A 23281-nucleotide genomic window follows, 5' to 3' on the forward strand; every position below is an offset into this window, starting at 1 on the left:
AAGAAAAACACCAATACAGTATATTGATGCATATACATGGAATTTAGAAAGATGGTAACAATGACCCCGTATGCGAGACAGCAAAAGAAACACAGATGTCAAGAACAGACTTTTGGACTCTGTGGGAGAAGGTGAGGGTGGGATGATTTGAAACAATAGCATTGAAACATGTATATTATCGTATGTGAATTAGATCACCTGTCCAGGTTCCATGCATGAGACAGGGTGCTCAATGCTCATGTACTGGAATGACCCTGAGGGATGGGATGGGGAGGGAGGTGGGAGGGGGCTTCAGGATGGGGAACACATGTGCACCCATGTCTGATTTCATGTCAATGTATGGCAAATACTACTACAATATTGTAATTAGCCTCCAATTAAAATTACAAAATTAATTTTAAAAATTAAAAAAAAGTGGTGTCATCTGCGTATCTGAGGTTATTGATATTTCTCTCAGAAACCTTGATTCCAGCTTGTGCTTCATCCAGCCTCTCATTTCTCATGATGTACTCTACATATAAGCTAAATAAGCAAGTTGACAATATACAGCCTTGAGGTATTCTTTTCCCAATGCGGAACCAGTCTGTTCCATGTCCAGTTCTAACTTGCTTCCTGGACCTCTGTAGTTAAAGCCGTATAATCCAGTGATATGCCTTGGAGAAAGAAAAAAATATTTTAAGATTAGGGATGATAACAGGAAAGAGAGGTTTGAAGTCTTTATTTTGTCTTTTCATTAACTTTTTAGAAAAGCTGGCTTTAGAGGGTGTACTTATGTTTATTATGTATACTAGAAGAAAGTTTCGAAATTGTTGCCTGTAGATTGAGCAATATACTTATTGAGTTATATACTTCAATTTGCAGTATTTGGGGATAGGAAGAGAAGGACCGTCTAACTATGGTCTCACAACATAATAATAACCACTTTGGTATAGATTCACCATAATGCTCTTTTTTAAGAACAATCGTTTACTATCAAAACTTTCGTTGTTCAAAGGCAGGCATGTTTATGAAATTATTACTGATGAATGTCATTAATATCTGGAAATATATAGCATTTAATATACACGCAAAGCCAACTTTACCTAGTAGAGATGATTGATACAGAATATCAAAATAGTAAGTCAAGCCATGTTTGTAATTTCATCTAGTATACTGTCTATGTAAAGTTTCTAACTGCTGGGGCAAAGTGATGCTGTATTTTCCCTGGCATTATAGTCTTCTAAGCAATTGTTAAAATTCTCAGTATATTATTAGCATTTGATGTTGTGAAATGTTAAACTTTTGACTCTGAGTGACTGATATTCCAAAGTATGTATGCTGTTTATCTAAGTATTGTACTATGTTGTTTCACTTTTCTAGCCCATGTGGTAGTAGAGTTTACACATTTTAAACAGTCACTAATCTATATAGGGGTCGTGACATCTGTAAAACTTTCAGTATTTAAGTATGGTTTGATTTGCATCCATTTTTTATCTCATAGTTTTCACATTAGGGCAATGTAAAATTGCACATGAGGAATTAGAATGACTATCTTATCTGGAGGATTTTACCTTTGGTATCCCAGTATGTTGAACTAGAGTTTTGGAAAACATTATGAAATATTAAAGTTTTTAGCTTAAAAACACAACACCTGGCTTTGCTGAAGAAATTGAGTATTTCCTCTTGCATTCCTTTATATGAAAAACAGAAAACTTGTACTGGAAAGAAATTTGAAACCTTGAATAATTTTTTAATTTTTTTTTTCTGTTTTTGGTAAAAGCTGTCCTGCCACTAAAATGCCAAGAATTCAGTATGAATATAAAGTAGTTTGGGTAAAACATTGCCACTTGATTCTGTTATGTCTGAAAGTATTTGTTTAGAAAAAGCTAAATATAGCTTTTTCTATATTTATATAAATGTAAAATGGTTGGTTGAACTTCACAAGTAGATATCTGCCATGATCATATGACACTTTGTTTTAGTACAATTTATAATTTTTTAATTGAAGTGTAGTTGATTGCAATGCTGTGTTAGTTGCAGTGCAGCATAGTGATTCAGTTATATATACACACACATGGTCTTCTTAATATTCTTTTCCTTTATAGTTTATCAGAGGATATTGAATATTGAATGTAGATCCCTGTGCAGTACAATAGGACCTTGTTATTGGTCCATTCCTTTTATAACCATTTGTATCTGCTTAATAAACACCCAGTCTGTCCATCCCCAACCCTGGCAACCATGGCTGTTTTCTGTGTCTGTTAGTCTGTTTCTGTCCTGTAAATAAGTTTCATTTGTGTCATATTTTAGATTCCATATATAAGTGATATTGTATGGTATTTTTCTTTCTGACCTACTTAATACAGTTTGAAGCATTTTGCTAACTTAGAAAAGTTAGCTGATGTTCAGTCTTTTGAAATTGAAGGTTCTCTATTTTTCTTGTCTCAAGAGTATTTTGTAATAAATCAGGCTGATTTATTGATTTTGAAATGTATAAAGTATGTTGAATTTCATCATACTATTAGCATTTGGTGATGTCATTGCTTTAAAAACTCAAAAATTTTGCCATATTATTCCAGAGTTCAGAACATTCTGTTGTATATTTTGCAAAATAACCATCTATTACCTGAATAATAGTTATTTTAGAATACTAATGTCTACAGCATATTATAAATTAATTTCAATTACCTATGGAATATTTCGAAACCTATAAATCCCTTTCATGGGTTACTTTATAAACAAGATAGATTATACTGAAACAAAGTGATTCGTTTACTTGCATAATTTAGCTGTAGGTCTTCAAGAGAGTATTCTTAAGGGTAAAATATTTTCAAAGAAAGAAATACTTTGAAATAAATACTTTAAATAAAATTAAAATTAAGGTTACAGTCATAGCTTTACCCTTTAATTCATGGTAAATAAAATTTATCTTTCAGACGGCAAATGGCTACATCTTGTTTTTTCACATAACATCTACAAGAGGGGACAAGTACCTTTATGAACCAGTGTATCCCAAGTAAGTTCATTATCTTTTATTTTTTAAATATTTGATCTCCGTACTTTGTATTCACAAAATGTTGCAGTTTAGGGCTGTCTGAAGTGCTGAGCCAGCATTTCCAAAAACACTGTTTCAGAAATTACCAGGTCTTCAAACTGCTGTCACTTGAATAAAAAAATTCTATAGTAAGTCTGGAAATCTTGGATGAATATATTCTGTATAATGTTTTATGGAAAAATCCAAATAAATTTTTGGCCAACCCAATACTATCTGCCTTCTTGAACATTCAGAATTACTATTAATATACTCTAGTTTTAGCATTCTTTAGTCTTTAATGGGGATGTATGAGCTAAGAGATTATGAAGAGAACAGATAAAATGTCAGTAAGCTATAGGTACTTTTTCCTGTATACTTTAGTATATGCATAGACTAAGCACATGCCCTGAAAGAATTTGAGGGAACTTGGACTTTTGATCTTTATGTTGTTCAGTATGTTTTATATTGTTTTGTTGTTGTTGTTGTTTGCCTTTTGAAATAAGAACATTTTATTGAAAGAACTTTTGAAATAAACATAATTTTCAAGTATGACACCTTTTTAAAAAAAGATCAAGCCATTAAAACTGGATGAAAATATAAATGAATTATTTATCACGTTTCTAGATGGTGGGAGACAGATGTTATTGGTTATATAAGAAGTGAAAGAGAAGATAGATTTCATTATATGAAAGTTTAAGTTTCTGAAAATTAACAATGGTAAAACAGACAAACATTAAAAGTAGCAAACTGGGGGAAAATCATGCAGTCAGTAGGACCAAGGCTTACTATTTTTTTGTGACGGAATCATATAAATTGTTAAGAAACACAAAGATTTCAAAAATAAATAGGTAAAAGCAATCTTATAAGAGGAAAGGTAATCCATTTTAATTCTCAATTTAGACATGCTCCTGTAAATAAAAAGCAATAAACAGGATCACCTTATAGGTGATTATTATTATTATTCTCTTCTAGATGGGCAGGGGAGGTAAATGACATCTCTGGAAACAGTGAAAAATACAGTTTACTTCATTTCACCAACGTGATTTACATATATTTACAGTGTTTTGAAATAGTATTTTGAGATTCATTTTTTGTTTTCCAGAGGTTTTAAAAAGCTTCTTACCTTGTATTACTAAGGTAGTATTCCAACAATGCATGAATTTGGCTGTTTGTGTATGTTAAGCTAGAGATATAAAGAGCATTACTGTATTATTTTTTGACTTGGATGATCTTCATTATATTGAAGATTTTTTAGTACGTGAGCCTCAATAAAATATGTTTTGCCTTAGAGCAGCATGAATAATAATGAAAGGGGATATAGCCTTTGATGTCAGATAGACCTGGAATTAAATGTCAGTTCTGCTGTTTTTCAGCTGTATGACTTCTATCAAGTTAATCCCTCTAAAACTTCAGTTTCCTCATCTGTAGAATGAGATAGCAGTTGCAGTTATTTTAAGGATTAAATGAGATCATGCATATTAAATGTTTAGATAAGCACCTAGTAGATGGAAAAAGAAATATGGACAACTGCTATTATTTGTACACTTTTCCTTCACCAAATTTTAACTTCATGTCTAATGTTTTCTGTGTGTGTTAGTTGCTCAGTCGTGTCTGACTCTTTTATGATCCCATAGACTGTAGCCTGACAGGCTCCTCTGTCCATGGGATGTTGTACATTTTTTGCTTTTGAGTTGATAGTATACTTTTTTTAGAGTCTAACTTCTAGTAACTGCTACATAAAATCAAATAAAATCTCTTATATAGGAATAGTTTTACAGAGCAAATTAGTCAGTCTGTTATGTATTAGGCTGGCCAAAATATGTGACTGAAAAAACCCAAACAAACTTTTTGGCTGATCGAATGTTTGTGTGCTAGACTATTTTCTAGTTGGATTTTTTAGTCTAGTAAGTTTCTTAGTTTTTCTAGTAGAACCTGTTTATAAAATGGGAATAAAAATATTTTCTTCTTTAGGCTTTGCAGGATTATATGGCTTAGGTTTTTAAAATCTGATTTGAGGAGAGTTTTTAAAAAAATACTTAGTTTTTATAGGATGTAATATAGGCTCAGGGAGGTATTGCACAACAATGGAAATACAGCCAATATTTTCTAATAACTATAAAGGGAAAGTAACCTTTAAAAATTGTATAAAATTTTTAAATGAAAAAAATTTAGTTTTAAGAGTGTATTATTATCATCTGTGCCATTGTAAACACTTATGCTGTTCAAGACACTGTTCTAAGCACTTTTCAAACTCATTTAATCCCTGTCGCAACCAGATGAGGTAGTTATGGACAGTTACTTGTAGCAGAGAGGCCAAGTAACCCACCCAGAGTCGCACACTAATAAATGACACACTCAGGATCAGACTTAAATGTTTTAACTTCAAAATCTGTGTATTTAACCACCAGTAGTACACTGCCTCATCCCTCTCTTCCCATCTAGTCATCTGTTACTCTTGGATTTATTTGGGGAGTTAGGAATTTAAAAAAAAAAAAAAAAGGATAAATGATCTGGAGTGGTTTATAATAGTCTTAAAGAATAGAGGCAGCATAGTTGAGGCCAGTAGTCAGTCATCTTCTCAGTTTTAGAAATGCTCTTGTCTCTTGCTTCTCTTCTCTGAATCTTATGAGTTTATCACATGAGTTTGTCTAGAGTATCTCAGCATCGTCAAATTATGTGACAGCATCTTAACTCTCAGACTGCCTATCTTTTCTCATTTGCTCCATCTTTGTTGTTGTTTAGTCACTAAGTCATGTCTCATTCTTTTATGACCCTGTGGACTGCAACCTCCCAGGCTCCTCTATCCATGGGATTTCCCAGGCAAAAATACAGGAGTGGGTTGCTAGTTCCTTCTCCAGGGAACTTCCTGACCCAGGCATCAAACCCATGTCTCATGCATTGCAAGCAGATTCTTTACCATGGAACCACCAGGGGAGCCATGCTCTATCTTAGAACAGGTTGTTGTTCAGTCAGTCAGTCATGTTTGACTCTTTGTGACTCCATGGACTGCAGCATGCCAGGCTTCCCAGAGTTTGCTCAAACTCATGTTCATTGATTGGGTGATGCTATCCAGCCATCTCGTTCTCTGTTGTCCCCTTCTTCTCCTGCCTTCAGTCTTTCCCAGAATCAGGGTCTTTTCTAATGAATCGGCTCTTCACATCAGTTGTCCAAAGGATTGGAGCTTCAGCTTCAGCATCAGTCCTTCCAATGAATATTCAGGATTCATTTCCTTTAGGATTGACTGGTTTGATCTCCATGCAGAGATCACGGATTTAGAGGGCATTGTGCTAAGTGAAATAAGCCAGACAGAGAAAGACAGAAAAAGAAAGACAAATACTGTATATCACTTCTATGTGGAATCTAAATAAATATAACAAACTAATGAATATAATAAAAAAGAAATAGACTCACAGATACAAACTACTGGTTACCTGTGAGGAGAGGGGCCATATAGGCGTGAGAGAGTAGTAGATAAACCATTGAGTGTAAGATAGATTTCAAGGATATATTGAACAGCACAGGAAATTTATCCAGTGTTTTGTGAAACCTGTAAATGGAGTATCATCTTTAAAAAATTATATTAAATGCACAAATAGAGACATATAAACATTAAAAAGTGAAATTGTGAACCTAGTCTGCTTTTTCAGATTCCAGTCTCATTTCACTCTCCAGTTAGCTTTAGATTTGAGTAAATAAATACCTAGGAGTTGAATTGCTGGGGCATATCACATGTCTAGTGATTTAAGATTAAAGGATGGACATTGTATTACATATCAAGTGTCTGATTTTTATTCTTTTGCTTTAGAGAATGCTGAGGTTTGTCTTGGAAAGCAGTTAAGTTGGAGATCTTCTTGATCCTTTTGGAGCTTATTTATGTATTTTTAGGGCGGATTCAACCTGTAGGCTACATTAGCACTTCTGAGCTCTGTACTAACGTCCTGGGTCTTTAAACAGGTCTGTTTGATATGGTCAGAACTAGAATTTCCCCAAGCCCTTTATGTGAGGTACAACTTGAAACTCTGAAGTTTTTCTTTGGCTGACCTTGTGGAGTTTCCCTATATACATGCATAGCTTAGTATTTAGCAACATTTAAGGGGAACCTATGTTGGTTTCCAGAGCTCTTTTTCTGTATCTCCTGCCTCTCTTGTACTCTGTTCCACAAATAGCTGCTTCTGCTTCCCTAAACTGTAATCTTTTTCTCCTCAACTTAACAGGTCTGCTGTATTATGCTTGCGTTCTCCTAACTCACATGGTAATCTCGAAAGTGACTTCTACCAGAAAGCTTTGTTTGCCTCCCTTCACTCAGGAGTACAGTCCTGTGCTGCTTTGTTATGCAGTGTCTGAAAACTGCTTCTTATATTTTGTCGTTTTTTTTTTTTTTCCAATTGTATCTGGAGGGCTAATTTGGCACCAGTTTTCTGTTATTATAATAATAAAGTGACTGACCATCTATGTCCCTGTCAGTCAACTTGAACAGTTTCTGGTCTTTTTTCACTGGGTATGTTTTAGCACATTTAAGATATCATCATTTTATTTCATCCCAAAACGCTTTCATTATTGACATTCTGGTAAACAATTAGATTGACTCAGAATGATGCCATATGAGGTATGGAGTTTGAAGAAAGAAAACATCCTGAGCCTTACCAGAACTCTGGTTGGAGAATCAAAGCCTTTTGGTCCAGAATTCACCTCGGACTGCCAGAACTTTCTGGATCAAGTCTAACACATTCCAGACATTTTAAAACTTGGTAATCTGAGTTGTAAGAGAGTAGATCTTAAAAGGTCTCATCACAAGGGAAAAAAAATTGTGATTATGTGAGGTGTTGGATGTTAATCTTACTGACGTAATTACTTTAAAATATATATGTAAATCATTTTGTTGTGCACCTTAAACTCATACAGGGTTCTATGTCAGTTACACCTCAGTAAACTAGGGGGGGGGGGAAGATGTGAAAATCTGAAATTAGATTCATTTTCATTATCATCTTCAAACACTTATTGTGTGCTATAGTATCATTTGTGAGACATTAGCTGTCCTGATGCTGGAAAGGTAGAAGATGCTAATGAAGAAAAAAGTATTTAACGGCAGTATAAAATGGCAGATGCCAAGTGAACATCCCTTAAAGTGATAATAGCATTTCAGGCAAAGATGCTTGAATTGAAGATAGGCCTTGGGTAAGTTATGTTGCCGGGAAAACTGTACTTTTGAAATTCCTGTCCCATGTTCCTGTGGTATTGTGCCCTCCATACCCCTCCTTGCCCCTCTGCGATTTATCAGGTTATCTGCCATGTTGTTTTCTTTAGCTGGCATTTAAAGTATTTGAGATTTCCTGCACAAATAGACCTTGTTGAAATAAATGCCTGTTGAGTTTTTTTTTTTTTAAGAGAAGTAAGCCTTTATTTTAATTGCGTGCACGTGCATGTGCACAGTTGTGTCTGACTCTTTGCAACCCCATGGTCTGTAGCCCGTCAGGCTTCTGTATCCATGGAATTTCTCAAGCAAGAATACTGGAATGGGTTGCCATTTCCTTCTCTAGGGAATCTGCCAGACCCAGGGATCCCTTGTCTCTTGCATTGGCAGGTGGAATTTTTACCAGTGCACCACCTGGGAAGCCCTTATTTAATTGCATAGTGAAACTGCTTTTAATTCATGAAAAATACATCAGTAAAACAAAACTCTAAAACTGGCTTAATTTCATTTTTCATTCTTTCTTATGATATTGGACTTGGTATTATTACTTCTAATAAATACATAGCAGTTTAGAGATGTGGAAAAGAGAATAGAATTTGAAATTGGAGACACCTGGGTTCAATCTGTGTCCTACTTTTTGCAGGCATTGACTTTGGAAAAGCTGCTTGTTCGGTCATTTTCTGTTTTTGTGCATCTGTAAGAGAAGAACAGTGAGTTCGTAGGTCTTTAGTAAGTTGCAGTTGTTATTGTCTGGGTTGCCTTTTGAGTTATTAAACATAATATACTTCCATTGGGTATTTGACAATGTGTGTGTCCGGAAAAGAAGGACATTCAAGATCACTAAATATATGAATTCTCTTATAATCCATTTATTTCTCTATGGTCAGTCATAATGCCCATTCTTTCTAATTTTAGTAAGTTGAATCTTTTTTCCTTAGGTTTTTCAGTTTTGTTGCTGTTTTCAGAGAACTACCTGTGCTTTATTTGATTTTCTCTGTTATTTTCCAGTTCTCTGGTTTTTTTTCTTGTTGTTCATATCCATTCCAGTCTTAATTATATCCTTCCTTCTGCTAGTTTTGTTGTTGTTCAGTCAGTAAGTCATGTCCAACTCTTTTAAGTTTCCCCTTTCTCTAGTTCCTTTTAAGGTGTGAAGTTAGGTTATAGATTTGAGATTTTTCTTCTTTTTTAAGTGTAAGCATCTTGGCTGTAAATTTTCCTCTGATGACTGCATTTACTGCCCCCTATGACGTTGTGTTTTCATTTTCATTAGTCTCAAGGATTTTCTAATTTTCTTTTTGGTCTTTAACTTGTTGGCTGTCTCTCAGACTTGTTTAATTTCTACATTTTTGTATATTTTCTAATTTCCCTTCTGTTGTTGCTATGTAGTTTCATTCCATGGTGATCAGATGCTTTGCATGATTTCAATCTTTTTAAATGTATTGAGGCATTTTGGTGACCTAATGTGTTCTATCCTAGAGAATGTTTCATGTACATTTGTGAAAGAATGTGTATTCTGCTGTTACCTGGTAGTTTGGTATATGTCTTAGGTCTGAGTGGTTTATAATTTCAGATTCTCTATTTCCTTACTAATCTTCTGTCTAATTGTACTGTGCATTATTGAAAGTGGGATATTGAAATGTCCAATTGTTACTTTTGAACTATTTCTCCCTTCAGTTGCTTTAGTACTTGCTTCATAAGTTTTCAGACTCTTGCTATTAAAAGTTTTACCTGTTTATAATAGTTATATCTTCTTGCCGGATCGACTCTTTCATCAATATGCAATGTCCTTTATCTCTTATAACAATTTTTGATTTAAGGTATTTTGTCAGAAATTACTACAACCACCAGCTTTGTCTTAGTTACTATTTGCATGAAATATTTTTTTCATCCTTTCATATTCAACTTATTTCTTTTGCTCTAAAATGAGTTTTTTATAGAAAACTTAGAGGTGGGATCATATATATTTTTTTAATCTATCCAGTCAATGTGTCTTTTAATTGTTTACATATAAAGTAATTGATGATAAGAAAGGAATTCTATTTTGCTATTTGTTTTTCATGTGTCATATCTTTTTTGATCCTCAGTTCCTGCATACTGTCTTCTTTTGTGTTTAATTTTGATTCCTTTTTCATTTCCTTTTCTCTGTATATTTTGTTTTTCTCAGTGGTTACCTTGGGAATTACTTAGCATCTTACATTTAAACAACCTGGATTGAATTAATAACAACTTGATTTCAATACCAAAACTATATTCCTGTACAACTTCATCCCTCTCATTTTTTCTTATTGTCACACATTACATCATTATGCATTGTGAGCCCATAATGTAGATTTAGAATTATCTTTTTATTCATTGTTGTTGTTCTTTTCTCAGTCGTGTCCAACTCTTCACTACCCCATGGATGGCGGCATGCCAGACTTCCCTGTCCTTCACTGTCTCCCTGAGTATGTTCAATCTCAAGTCCATTGAGTCTATGATACCATCCAACCATTTCATCCTCCGCTGCCCCCTTCTGCTTTCGCCCTCAATCTTTCCTGGCATTGGTCTTTTCCAGTGAGTTGGCTCTTTGCATCAGATGGGCAAAATATTGGAGCTTCAGTATCAGTTCTTCCAGTGAATAATCAGGATTGATTTCCTTGAGGATTGGAAGGGAAAACCCTAACCCTAACCCCTAACCCTGGTTTGGTCTCCTTGAAGTCCCTTGAAATCCAAGGGACTATCGAGAGTCTTCTCTAGTGCCACAGTTTTAAAGCAGCAGTTCTACCTTTGATGCTCAGCTCAGCCTTCTTCATGGTCCAGCTCTCACATCCGTACATGACTACTGGAAGAACCATAGCTTTGACTAGGCGGACCTTTGTAGGCAAAGTGATATCTTTGCTTTTTAATGTGCTGTCTAGCTTGGTCATAACTTTTCTCCCAAGGAGTAAGCGTCTTTTAATTTTATGACTACAGTCACCATCCATAGTGATTCTGGAGCCTAAGAAAATAAGTCTGTCACTGTTTCCATTTCTTCCCCAATCTAGCTGCCATGAAGGGATGGGACCAGATGCCATGATGTTCATTTTTTTGAATGTTGAGTTTTAAGCCAGTTTTTTCACTCTCCTCTTTCACTTTCATTAAGAGACTCTTTAGTTCCTCTTCAGTTTCTGCCATTAGGGTGGTGTCCAGCTTGAGCTTTAGCCAGGCATTTTGCATGATATTCTCTGCGTAGAGATTAAATAAGCAGGGTGACAGTATGCAGCTTTGATGTACTCCTTTCCCAATTTTAAACCTCCGGTTCTGACTGGTGCTTCTTGACCTGCATACAGATTTCTCAGGAGACAGGCAAGGTGGTCTGGTATTTCCATCTCTTTAAGAGTTTTCCACAGTTTGTTGTGATCCACAGTCAAAGGCTTTAGCGTAGTCAATGAAGCAGAATTAGATGTTTTTCTGGAATTCCCTTGCTTTTTCTATGATCCATCGGATGTTGGCAATTTGATCTCTGGTTCCTCTGCCTTTTCTAAATCCAGCTTGAATATCTGGAAGTTCTCGGTTCATATACTGTTGAAGCCTAACTTGAAGGATTTTGCACGTTACCTTGCTAGCATGTGAAATGAGTGCAATTGTACAGTAGTTTGAACGTTCTTTGGCATTGCCCTTCTTTGGAATTGGGATGAAAACTGACCTTTTCCAGTCCTATGGCCATTCCTGAGTTTTCCAAATTTGTTTGCACATTGAGTGCAGCGCTTTAGCAGCAGCATCTTTTAGAATTTAAAATAGCTCAGCTGGAATTCCATCACTTCCAGTAGCTTTGTTTGTAGTAATGCTTCCTAAGGTCCACTTGACTTCCCACTGCAGGATGTCTGGCTGTAGGTGAGTGATTATCTGGGTCATTAGGACCTTTTTTTGTACAGTTCTTCTGTGTATTTTTGCCACCTCTCCTTAATATCTTCTGCTTCTGTTAGGTCCTTACCATTTCTATTCTTATTGTGCCCATCTTTGCATGAAATGTTCTCTTGGTATCTCTGATTTTCTTGAAGAGATCCTAGTCTTTCCTATTCTATCATTTTCCTCTGTTTCTATGCATTGTTCATTTGAGAAATTGTTCTTATCTCTCTTTGCTATTCTTTGGAATTCTGCATTCAGATGGGTATGCCTTTGCTTTTCTCACTTGCCTTTCGTTTCTTCTCTTTTCTCAGCTATTTGTAAGGCCTCCTCAGACAACCATTTGCCTTATTGCATTTCTTTTTCTTGGGGATTGTATTGATCACTGCTTCCTGTTACAGGAATATTACAGGTTCGTACAATGTTACGAACCTCCATCCATAGTTCTTCAGGCACTCTGTCTTGTCAGATCTAATCCCTTGAATCTATTTGTTACTTCTGCAGTATAATCATAAGGGATTTGGTTTAGGTTATACCTGAATGGCCTAGTGGTTTCCCCTACTTTCTTCAATTTAAGCCTGAATTTGGCAATAAGGTGTTCATGAATGAGCATGCAGGCTTAGTTGCTATGTGGCATGTGGGATCTTATTTCCCCAACCAGGAATTGAACTCACATCCCCTGCATTGCACAATGGATTTTTTACCACTGGACCACTAGGGAAGTCCTGAGGATCCTTTGTATATGACAAATCACTTCCCTTGTAGCTTTCAAGATTCTGTCTTTCAGTAGTTTACAGATTATGTATCTTGGTGTGAATCTTTTTTAATTTATCCTTCTTGGGAGTTTGCTGTGTTCCTTGGATCGTAGATTCATGTAAAATTCATTATATTTGGAACATTTTTAAGCATTATTTCCTCAGTTATTCTTCCTGCCTCCTTTCTCTTGCCTTGCCTTTGGGACCCCCATTATATGTGTGATGGTATGCATGGTGGCATCCCATGGTCTCTTAAGCTACGTTCATCTTTCTTCATTCTTTCTGCTCCTCAGACTGCATACTTAATAAAATCACCTATGAATGATAATCACAGACTATTGCTGGGTTTTATTGGACCACAGTCTAATAACTCTTATAGTTATTTGACATAGTATATAGATGACCCTTGAACAACATGGGTTCGAACTATGCAGGTTCACTTATGAGTGGATTGTTTTCAATAAACATATAGTACAACACAACACATGGCTAGTGGAATCTGTGAATGCAAAGCCACAGGTAAAGAGGACTAACTGTGGGACTTAAGTATCAGTAGATTTTGGTATGCATGGTGGGTCCTGAAACCAGACCTCTCCAGACACCAAGAAACCGCTGTATTATATGTCATCAGCTAAGCTTATGACAGCTAAGTCCCTGAGATAGAGGATTAAAGCAGAGCATCATGTGCTAAGTGTTGTCTCTTAAATCCTCTGCCCAGAAGTAACACAAATCCCTTCCCCTTGTGTTTTATAGGCCAAAACAAGTCACATGGTCGTACCTTATTTTCAGTGGTCAGAAAAGCACAATTTTATGTGCCCAAGAATGAAAAACATTATTTTTCAGTAGCTTAAATGACAACCAGGTATGCATACAGTGTGATTGTGTCTGTCTCTGAGAAGCCTCTATTACTGAGAGTTATAATTCTCAATATGCTTTTATTATCACCTTTCAAAAAAGATTATGATAAAGTTGTCTGAAAAGACATTCTACTGCCACTGCCAGTAGATGCCTTTGTGTACTCTTACTAATAGTCTCCTAAGTAATCTACGGACTGTTCCTCCCCACTGTATCCCTAATCCCTTCTTTGGCATTCATTGTAATATTTCTTTGTGTACACAAATGTTGTTATTAACCTCTTTAATTCTACTAGTTCTCAGTTTCTTAGCACCTGGTATTGAAGCCACTGGCTCACGTGTCAGCTCCTTTGCTTACTCGTTGTGTGACCATAAACAGAATTCTTAATAATAAACTGAAGCTTCAGTTTCTTTTCTGGAAACATAGAGATAATAATGCCTGATTCAAAGGATGGTAATCAGTCGATTGAGATGTGTGCAGAACTTATTGTATACTCATATTTAGGGAATGCTCAATTTACTGCCTTTTTTTCCTCCTGGCATTCACTGCTCTTCATAGTTAGGCTTTAACTTACCCTTCCCTCCTCATCTTCCATGCATGAGTGAAAGTTGCTCAGTCATGTCTGATTCTTTATGACCCCATGGACTGTAGCCCGCCAGAGTCCTCTGTCCATGGAATTCTCCAGGAAACAGTACTGCAGTGGGTAGCCATTCCTTTCTCCAGAGGATCATGCCAACCCAAGGATCGAACCCAGGTCTCCCACATTGCAGGTGGATTCTTTACCATCTGAGCCACCAGGGAAGCCCGCCCTTTCAAAAATCTGATGCAGTACTTTCAAATTATAGTTGAGTTATTAATAGTAGTATTTTTGATCAGAAAGTTAATTTTTTTGTTACTGTGATTTTAACAGTTTACAGCATTTTTAGTACATTTAGAGGAAGCAATGGAAACTATACTGTGAAATATATGTCTTAATTTTGCAGTGAAAGTCACTGAGAAGTCAGAATTTACTTAAATTTGCCATACAGTTCTTAATAACTTTAGCTTTACTAAATGATAGTATTTATAAAAAAGAAAATAATTTCCGGTTTAAAGATGGGTTTAAAAATGAGGTTTCACTTTTCTCTTTTATGCATTGGAGAAGGAAATGGCAACCCACTCCAGTGTTCTTGCCTGGAGAATCCCAGGGATGGGGTCGCACAGAGTCGGACATGACTGAAGTGACTTAGCATAGCATAGCAATGAGGTTTCCACTTTTCTTTTTTTGGTTGCTCTGGATCTTCGTTGCTTTGTGCTGGCTTTCTCTAGTTGTGGCAAGCAGTGGCTCCTCTATTATGGGGCACAGGCTCTAGGCGCCCAGGCTTCTGTAGTTGTAGCTCATGAACTCGGTAGTTATGGGGCTCCTGCTCAGCTGCTCCTCAGTATGTAGACTCCTCCCAGACCAGGGATCAAACCTGTGTACCCCGCATTGGCAGGCGGATTCCCATCCATTGTACCACCAGGGAAGACCTCTGCTTTTTTCTTGAAAATCACCAATTAGAACGAAAAGTTGAAATACTGTTTTTACCTTTAATGACAGCTGGAAATATCTAACCAATAACCAAAAAATTGGATGAATAAGAATAAATGACTCAAGAAGAATATCAAACCTGAGAGCCTGTGGTTGCATATATGATATTGATGAACAACAGCTTGTTTGATCAGAACTCTAGAATGGTTCAGGCACTAATATCACAGAATATAGGGGGCCATAAATGGGGATTGTTTGAAAAATCTGAACAGGGAATGGAATTTCTATGTTCTTACCTCACAGGAGACAGGAAATATACTATCTGTTTAAACCACAGGGATTCTGGACACAGAATAGGGCAAGGATGAGATGCTAACCTAAGATGGGGATTAAGTGAAAGTTGTTGTGCTGAATGATACGATGTCAAACTTTCTTCCCTTGCTTGGCTCCAGACATCTGGCTTCCATACTTAAATCCCAGACAGGATTGAGGGATTCTTCCTGGAGAAATTAAATCACTCCAGATGAATGACCCAACAGGCTCTCATATTGGAAGACTTCTGGCCAGTATACTGAAGTCCTCCGTTGACAACCCAGCTTAAACTCACAGAGCTTATAATTTGTTTTTTCTTGCTAACCTGTTAAACATGAAGAAATATTGTTAGTCAAGGATTGTTAGCCATCTTAAGAAAGTTTTCAATGTAAAATAGACACACACAACAGAAAAAAGGAAACTCACAGGAAATAGATGGACCTGGTGGTCCAGAGGTTGAGAATCTGCTTTCCAGTGTGGGGAATGTGGATTTGATACCTGAATGGAGAAGATCCCACGTGCCATGAGGCAACTAAGCCCGTGTACTGCGACTAGAGAGCCGGCTCGCTGCAGCTGCTGAGCCTGCACCCTCTAGAGCCCTGTGCCACAGCTGGAGAAAGGCTGCGCATTGCAGAGAAGACCCAGTGCAGCCAAATAAATAAATAAACCTTTTTAAAAAATGCAAATGATGGAAAAGAAATAGTGCAGGGAAAAAAAAACACTTTGGGGAGATAATAATAATCAACTTTAAACAGGTATTGCCTAATTTTAAAAAATTGATGGTATAAGAAAAAAGGGGAAATTGGTGAGAAAGTTCCTGGAATTGAGAATTATGATAGCAGAAATTTTAAATTCAGTAAAAGCATTGGAAGAAACATTTGTGGGACCCTGTTAGGATGTAGGACAGTGGCAGAAGAAATGCCTTTATCATACTCTTTTTTGGAGGGACAAGCATTCATTCAAGTGTCATAATAAAATAGAAACATTTCAGACTTGAGAGTTCTAAGTTTACTTCTCATGCACCTTTCCAGGAAGCCCCAAGAATATGTGAACCGAGGAAGATACGGGATCTATAAAATAAAGGATTCACCATAGGAAAGAAGCAAAGAAATCATAAGGATGATGACAAAGTAAATATCATATTTGATAGCTATGCATTAGACTTAGGCAGTAGGCCATTGGGCATAAAGAGTGGTGACCCCAGAGGCAGGGACAGGGGATGGAAATGGTAAGTTCTGTTAACAGGTTTGACCAAATAGAAGATTATATTGAGAGTTGTTTTGTCAGAGCTGTTAAGGAGTATGAGACAATTAGGTATAAGTTTAAAGGAAATCAAGCAAATAGAGGCATGTGGTAAAATTAACTTTAAGAAGATTAGCAAGTTATATAAGGAAAGAACTTTAATTACTGAACACTACTTGACCCAGAAGTGAAACATATTTATATAATCATCATAATGAAAATATTTGGTATAATTATGTTGGGAGGATGGGGGAAAATGGGTAGATGAGAATAGAAAGTTAATAATGTCTAAAATTAATGATGCTAAAGCAGTGTAAACACATGGTTTAAAAATACGTAAGTAAATAAAAAAGACAACAGCTCAAAGAATTCAAGCTGGCTGCTTCATTACTGAAAAAAGACTACTTCTGTAGTTTTCTTGGTCATAAGCCTTCTAGCACTGTTTAACTTTTTATCAATATGTGTATGTATTACTTTGAAAAATAACTTTAAAACTAGATGTACGTGGAGAATGTCTCAGGAAATTCATCACAGTGGTTTGTGTGATTAGTCAGGTGTGATTCCTGTAAATTATTGATAATAATTCATAGTGGCCTTCTAAGGGTATCATATCAGTCAGATATACTAATTGAACATGAACATGTTTGGTTAAACATTAGCCAGTTTAGCCATTCAGACATGTAGAAATAATTAGATATTCCAGCATATGGCAGTAGCTGGATGATGATAAAGCCCCACCAGGCTTCAATATGGGAAATAACTTAAAACTAAAAAAGTATCTGAATAATTTTCTTAGCATCCAGATAATTTTCTCAAAGCTAGGACTCCTAAAAGCTGTTTAATTTGTTAGACTCTTTGTACATAATTTTAGTAATATTGACAAATTGGTTTATAGGATTATAGCTAACAAGATGAAAAGATGATGGAGGCAGACTAACTGTTGCCTTGAGTTAGCTGATAGTAGGAGAATAGACAGATAGCTATTAAATCCTAGCACAGGCATTGAGAAAGAATGGTCCAAATAAATAAAATATATATATAAAAAAAAAAGATTCCAAAACAGCTTTATAGTCCTTTTGAGGAGTTGTGTGTGACAGCTCAGTTATATTGGGCATTGGCCTAGCTGCTCTCGTGCAGCCGTTTAGTGCCAGGGAGTTTTTGCATTTAGCCATTTTGCCATTTATTACCACTTACTTAGAACATCTCCTAATTGTATCTCTGAATCTGACTTTCTGTCTGATACGCACCTAAAGGATAAAAAGCAAGAGTGAGGTGTGACTAAGGTAAGATGAGGTGACGATTTGGATCACTTCAGATGTGTACTATATGATAGAATGGTATGTAAGTTCCATAGTTGCCCAACTCAGAAAAAGGCAATCAGTCATTTTAAATAAGTTATCTCTTGGTTCCTCTGAGAATTCACTTTTATCCTGTCATGTGTGTGTGTGTTTGTGTTTTAGTTTCTTTGGTTTTCTCCCTCCACTCCCAGCCCCTCCCCAACACAGGTTACGTTGGTCAAACACATTAATTTCTAATTGATAGATATTGTCTGCTAAAATCGAATTTAAATATGTTTTTTACTTGAGAACCTAAAGGATGAACACTTGATTTGTACATATGATTGAATTAAATATCTTTCTCTGTAATCCTATATATTCTTTTTTTTTTAGAGGAAGCCCACAAATGAAAGGTACACCCCATTTTAAGGAAGAACAGTGTGCTCCAGCATTAAATTTAGAGATGAGGAAAATACTGGATTTGCAAGCACCCATCATGAGGTACAGTACTTTGGTTATTAAACTTTGCATTTTGTGATGACAGTATATAGTGTATGGTTTGTTAATTGCATGAGCAATAAGAAAGTTGATTTTACTTCTTGTCATTGAGGATCATTTCTTTTTAGTCCTAGAAATTCTTGATTAGTCCTTATAAAAAATGTAAAAGCTTACAAGATGGTACATTATTATATATATATTACGGTAATAATAATAATCCCACAATTGGGATACATCAACTATAATTTTATTTAGAAATTTTTTTTATAAGATCTAGAATTATTCAAATGGTATAGTTGAGTTAGTTGCTTAGTCGTATCCAACTCTTTGTGATCCCATGACTGCACACGCCAGGCTTCCCTGTCCTATCAACTCCTGGAGCTTGCTCAAACTCATGTCCATCGAATCAGTGATGCCATTCAATCATATCATTCTCTGTTGTCCCCTTCTCTTCCCGCCTTCAGTCTTTCCCAGCATCAGGGTCTTTTCCAAGGATCATGGTTGGAAAAGGGTTGAACCAGGGTCTTTTCTGGTTCTTCACATGAGATAGCCAAAGTATTGGAACTTCAGCTTCAGCATCAGTCCTTCCAATGAGTATTCAGAACTGATTTCATTTAGGATGGACTGATTTGATCTCCTTACAGTCGAAGGGGCTCTCAAGAGTCTTCTCCAACACCACAATTCAAAAACATCAATTCTTCAGCACTCAACTTTCCTTATAGTCCAACTCTCATATCAGTACATGACTACTGGAAAAACCATAGCCTTGATTAGATGGACCTTTGTTGGCAAAGTAATGTCTCTGCTTGTTAATATTCTGACTAGGTTTGTCATAGCTTTTCTTCAAGGAGCAAGCGTCATTTAATTTCATGGTTGTAGTCACCATCTGCAATGATTTTGGAGGCCCCCCCCTCCAAAAATAAAGTCTGTCACTGTTTCCATTGTTTCCCCATCTATTTGCCATGAATTGTTGGGACCGGATGCCTTGATCTTAGTTTTCTGAATGTTGAGTTTTAAGCCAACTTTTTCACTCTCTTTCATTTTCATCAAGAGGCTCTTTAGTTCTTCTTCACTTTCTGCCATAAGGTTGGTGTCATCTGCGTATCTGAGGTTATTGATACTTCTCCAGCAATCTTGATTCCAGCTTGTGCTTCTTCCAGCCCAGCATTTCTCATGGTGTACTCTGCATATAAGTTAAATAAGTAGGGTGACAGTATACAGCCTTTATGTACTCCTTTCCCTATTTGGAACCAGTCTGTTGTACCATGTCTGGTTCTAACTGTTGTTTCTTGACCTGCATACAGATTTCTCAGGGGGCAGGTAAAGTAGTCTGGTATTTCCATCCCTTTAAGAATTTTCCACAATTTGGTGTGATCCACACAGCAAAGGCTTTAGCATAGTCAATAAAGCAGAAGTAGATGTTTTTCTGAAATTCTCTCGCTTTCTCAATGATTCAACATATGTTGGCAGTTTGATCTCTGGTTCCTCTGCCTTTTCTGAATCCAGCTTGAGCATCTGGAAGTTCACCGTTCATGTACTATAGAAACCTGGCTTGGAGAATTTTGAGCATTACTTTGCTACATGTGAGATGAGTGCAGTTGTGCAGTAGTTTGAGCATTCTCTGGCATTGCCTTTCTTTGGGACTGGAATGAAAACTGACCTTTTCCAGTCCTGTGGCCACTGCTGAGTTTTCCAAATTTGCTGGCATATTTACTGCAGCACTTTTACAGCATCATCTTTTAGGATTTGAAATAGCTCAACTGGAATTCCATCACCTCCACTAGCTTTGTTCGTAGTGATGCTTCCTAAGGCCCATTTGACTTTGCATTCCAGGATGTCTGGCTCTAGGTGAGTGATCACACCATCATGGTTATCTGGGTCATGAAGATCTTTTTTGTATAGTTCTTCTGTGTATTCTTGCCACCTCTTCTTAATATCTTCTGCTTCTGTTAGGTCCATACCATTTCTGTCCTTTATTGTTCCCATTGTTGCATGAAATGTTCCCTTGATATCTCTAGTTTTCTTGAAGAGATCTCTAGTCCTTCCCATTCTGTTGTTTTCATCTATTTCTTTGCACTGATCACTAAGGAAGGCTTTCTTCTCTCTCAGTGCTATTCTTTGGAACTCTGCATTCAAATGGGTTTATCTTTTCTTCTTTGCCTTTCACTTCTGTTCTTTTTTCGGCTATTTGTATGGCCTCTTCAGACAACCATTTTGCCTTTTTGCATTTCCTTTTCTTGTGGACGGTTTTGATCACTGCCTCCTGTGTGTCACAAACCTTTTTCCATAGTTCTTCAGGCACTCCGTCTATCAGAGTGCCTTGAATCTGTTTGTCACTTCCACTGTATAATCGTAAGGGATTTGATTTAGGTCATACCTGAATGGTCTAGTGGTTTTCCCTGCTTTCTTCAATTTCAGTCTGAATTTGGCAATAAGGAGTTCATGATCTGAGCCACAGTCAGCTCCCGGTCTTGTTGCTGACTGTATAGAGCTTCTCCATCTTTGACTGCAAAGAATATACTCAGTCTGATTTCAGTATTGAGCATTTGGCGATGTCCATGTGGAGTTGTCTCTTGTTGAAGGGTGTTTGCTGTGACCAGCGCGTCCTCTTGGCAGAACTCTGTTAGCTTACCCTGCTTCTATGGCCAGATTTGCCTGTTACTCCAGGTGTCTTTTGATTTCCTACTTTTGCTTTCCAGTCCTCTATAATGAAAAGAACATCTTTTTGGGTGTGTGTTCTAGGTCTTGTAGGTCTTGATAGAACCATTCAACTTCAGCTTCTTCAGCATTACTGGTTGGGGCATAGACTTGGATTACTGTGATATTAAATGGTTTGCCTTGGAAATGAAGAGATCATTCTGTCGTTTTTGAGATTGCACTGACTCAAATTGTTTGACTTTTGTTGACTATGAAGCCTACTTCATTTCTTCGTTTCAAATGGTATAACATAGTCTGTATTACTTAATAAGATATTTCTGCTTTTGTACAAACATTGAAGGCACTCTTCCTTGAAAACACTTCCCAAATATGTTGTTGGATTAAAAAAAAAGCAATGTATGTTGTATGTAATAATGCTAACATTACTATCCCTCTTTTTAAAGAGAGCTGGTGGTGGTAGAATAGGTCTTGTTCTGAAAGAATACATAAGAAACTGGGCTTGAGAACTGAGTGGCCGGGGGATAGGTTTCGGAAAAAATATTGATCTATATGGATGCAATATGTGAACACATTAAGCTATTGTATATGAATGCAGTACCTATGTGTTTTAAATCCTTCTGGTTCACAGTTGTAATGAAAGGCTTCTTTTATTGTTTCTCTTATTAGAATACAGTACAGATACTAGAACATATTAAATAGTATTGTGTGCAAGTGGCTGACTATTGTCTTGCCTTGTTTATTCTATCCTTTTTCACTCTAATTCTCCTCAGAGAAAAGGAATGCCTTTTTGGTGTTTTTATTCACTTTCAAATGGGATGAGGGCTACAAAAGTTCATGTTAACTCTTCGTCTCGGATTTTATTTCAGCATAGAGATTCTGTTTAAGAATGTAACTTGTGGAGAAACAAGGTCGTGAGGAAGCAGCGCGCGTTTTGCGGCCGCCATTTCTTCCTCCTTCAGTCTCGATCTTTTGTAGAGCTTCCAACAGCGCTATGTTGGGACAGAGCATCCGGAGGTTCACAACCTCTGTGGTTCGTCGGAGCCACTACGAGGAGGGTCCAGGGAAGAATATATCATTTTCAGTGGAAAACAAGTGGAGGTTACTAGCTATGATGACTTTGTTCTTTGGGTCTGGATTTGCTGCACCTTTCTTTATAGTGAGACACCAACTGCTTAAAAAGTAACCCATGAGACAGATAGAAGAGGAACATATTAAGAGGTGCAGTCTCTTAAAAGGATCAAACCCTTCAACTCAGCATCCTAGATACGTTTGTAAATAAACTTATGGCATAAATCCTTATTGCCTCTTCTCTGAAATATGGAACATGATAATTGAACACATGCTTACATTTTATTTGGGTAATAATGCATTATTAGTTTCTTAATTAAATATGTATTTGATAAAAAAAAAAAGAATGTAACTTGTGTGAGGAATTTTGAATGTCTAGGAACCAAACCGTACAAGCATGGCTTTCTGCCTCCACCTGGTGGGGGGAACATATACAGTTCATGGAGATAGGATAGAAAAAAGCCTTTAACCAAGGAAACCAGATCTGAAAGAGACACATGCACCCCAATGTTCATCGCAGCACTGTTTATAATAGCCAGGACATGGAAGCAACCCAGATGCCCATCAGCAGACGAATGGATGAGGAAGCTGTGGTACATATACACCATGGAATATTACTCAGCCATTAAAAAGAATTCATTTGAATCAGTTCTAATGAGATGGATGAAACTGGAGCCCATTATACAGAGCGAAGTAAGCCAGAAAGATAAAGACCATTACAGTATACTAACACATATATATGGACTTTAGAAAGATGGTAACGATAACCCTATATTCAAAACAGAAAAAGAGACTCAGATGTATGGAACAGACTTGTGGACTCTGGGAGAAGGCGAGGGTGGGATGTTTCAGGAGAACAGCATTGAAACATGTATATTATCTAGGGTAAAACAGATCACCAGCCTTGGTTGGGTGCATGAGACAAGTGCTTGGACCTGGTGCACTGGGAAGACCCAGAGGAATCGGGTAAAAAAAGAATTCCTGCTATCTTGTACAAGTGTAACTTGTGCTCGTTTTTAACCTACTTATTTAGGTGAT

The 23281-nt window shown here is 36.7% G+C and overlaps 1 protein-coding gene and 1 pseudogene across 7 annotated transcripts in view; both read left to right on the plus strand.

The window, feature by feature from the left end:
• The window catches only part of RIC1 (RIC1 homolog, RAB6A GEF complex partner 1), a 141981-nt gene that overhangs the window by 58478 nt on the left and 60222 nt on the right, over positions 1-23281 (plus strand). For 3 of the 7 annotated variants that reach the window (XM_070480446.1, XM_070480447.1, XM_070480445.1), the window contains 2 exons: positions 2916-2995; positions 18413-18520. In XM_070480446.1, coding sequence (XP_070336547.1) covers positions 2916-2995; positions 18413-18520 — 188 coding nt within the window. Of the gene's footprint in view, positions 1-2915; positions 2996-13576; positions 13686-16531; positions 16631-18412; positions 18521-23281 lie in introns of those variants that run through there. The other 4 variants (XM_070480448.1, XM_070480451.1, XM_070480449.1 and 1 more) reach the window with 4 other exon arrangements.
• Positions 22105-22590, plus strand: LOC110144626 (cytochrome c oxidase subunit 7C, mitochondrial pseudogene; annotated as a pseudogene).

This window comes from Odocoileus virginianus, chromosome 18 (genome assembly GCF_023699985.2).
Source record: "Odocoileus virginianus isolate 20LAN1187 ecotype Illinois chromosome 18, Ovbor_1.2, whole genome shotgun sequence".
Lineage (NCBI taxonomy): Eukaryota > Metazoa > Chordata > Mammalia > Artiodactyla > Cervidae > Odocoileus > Odocoileus virginianus.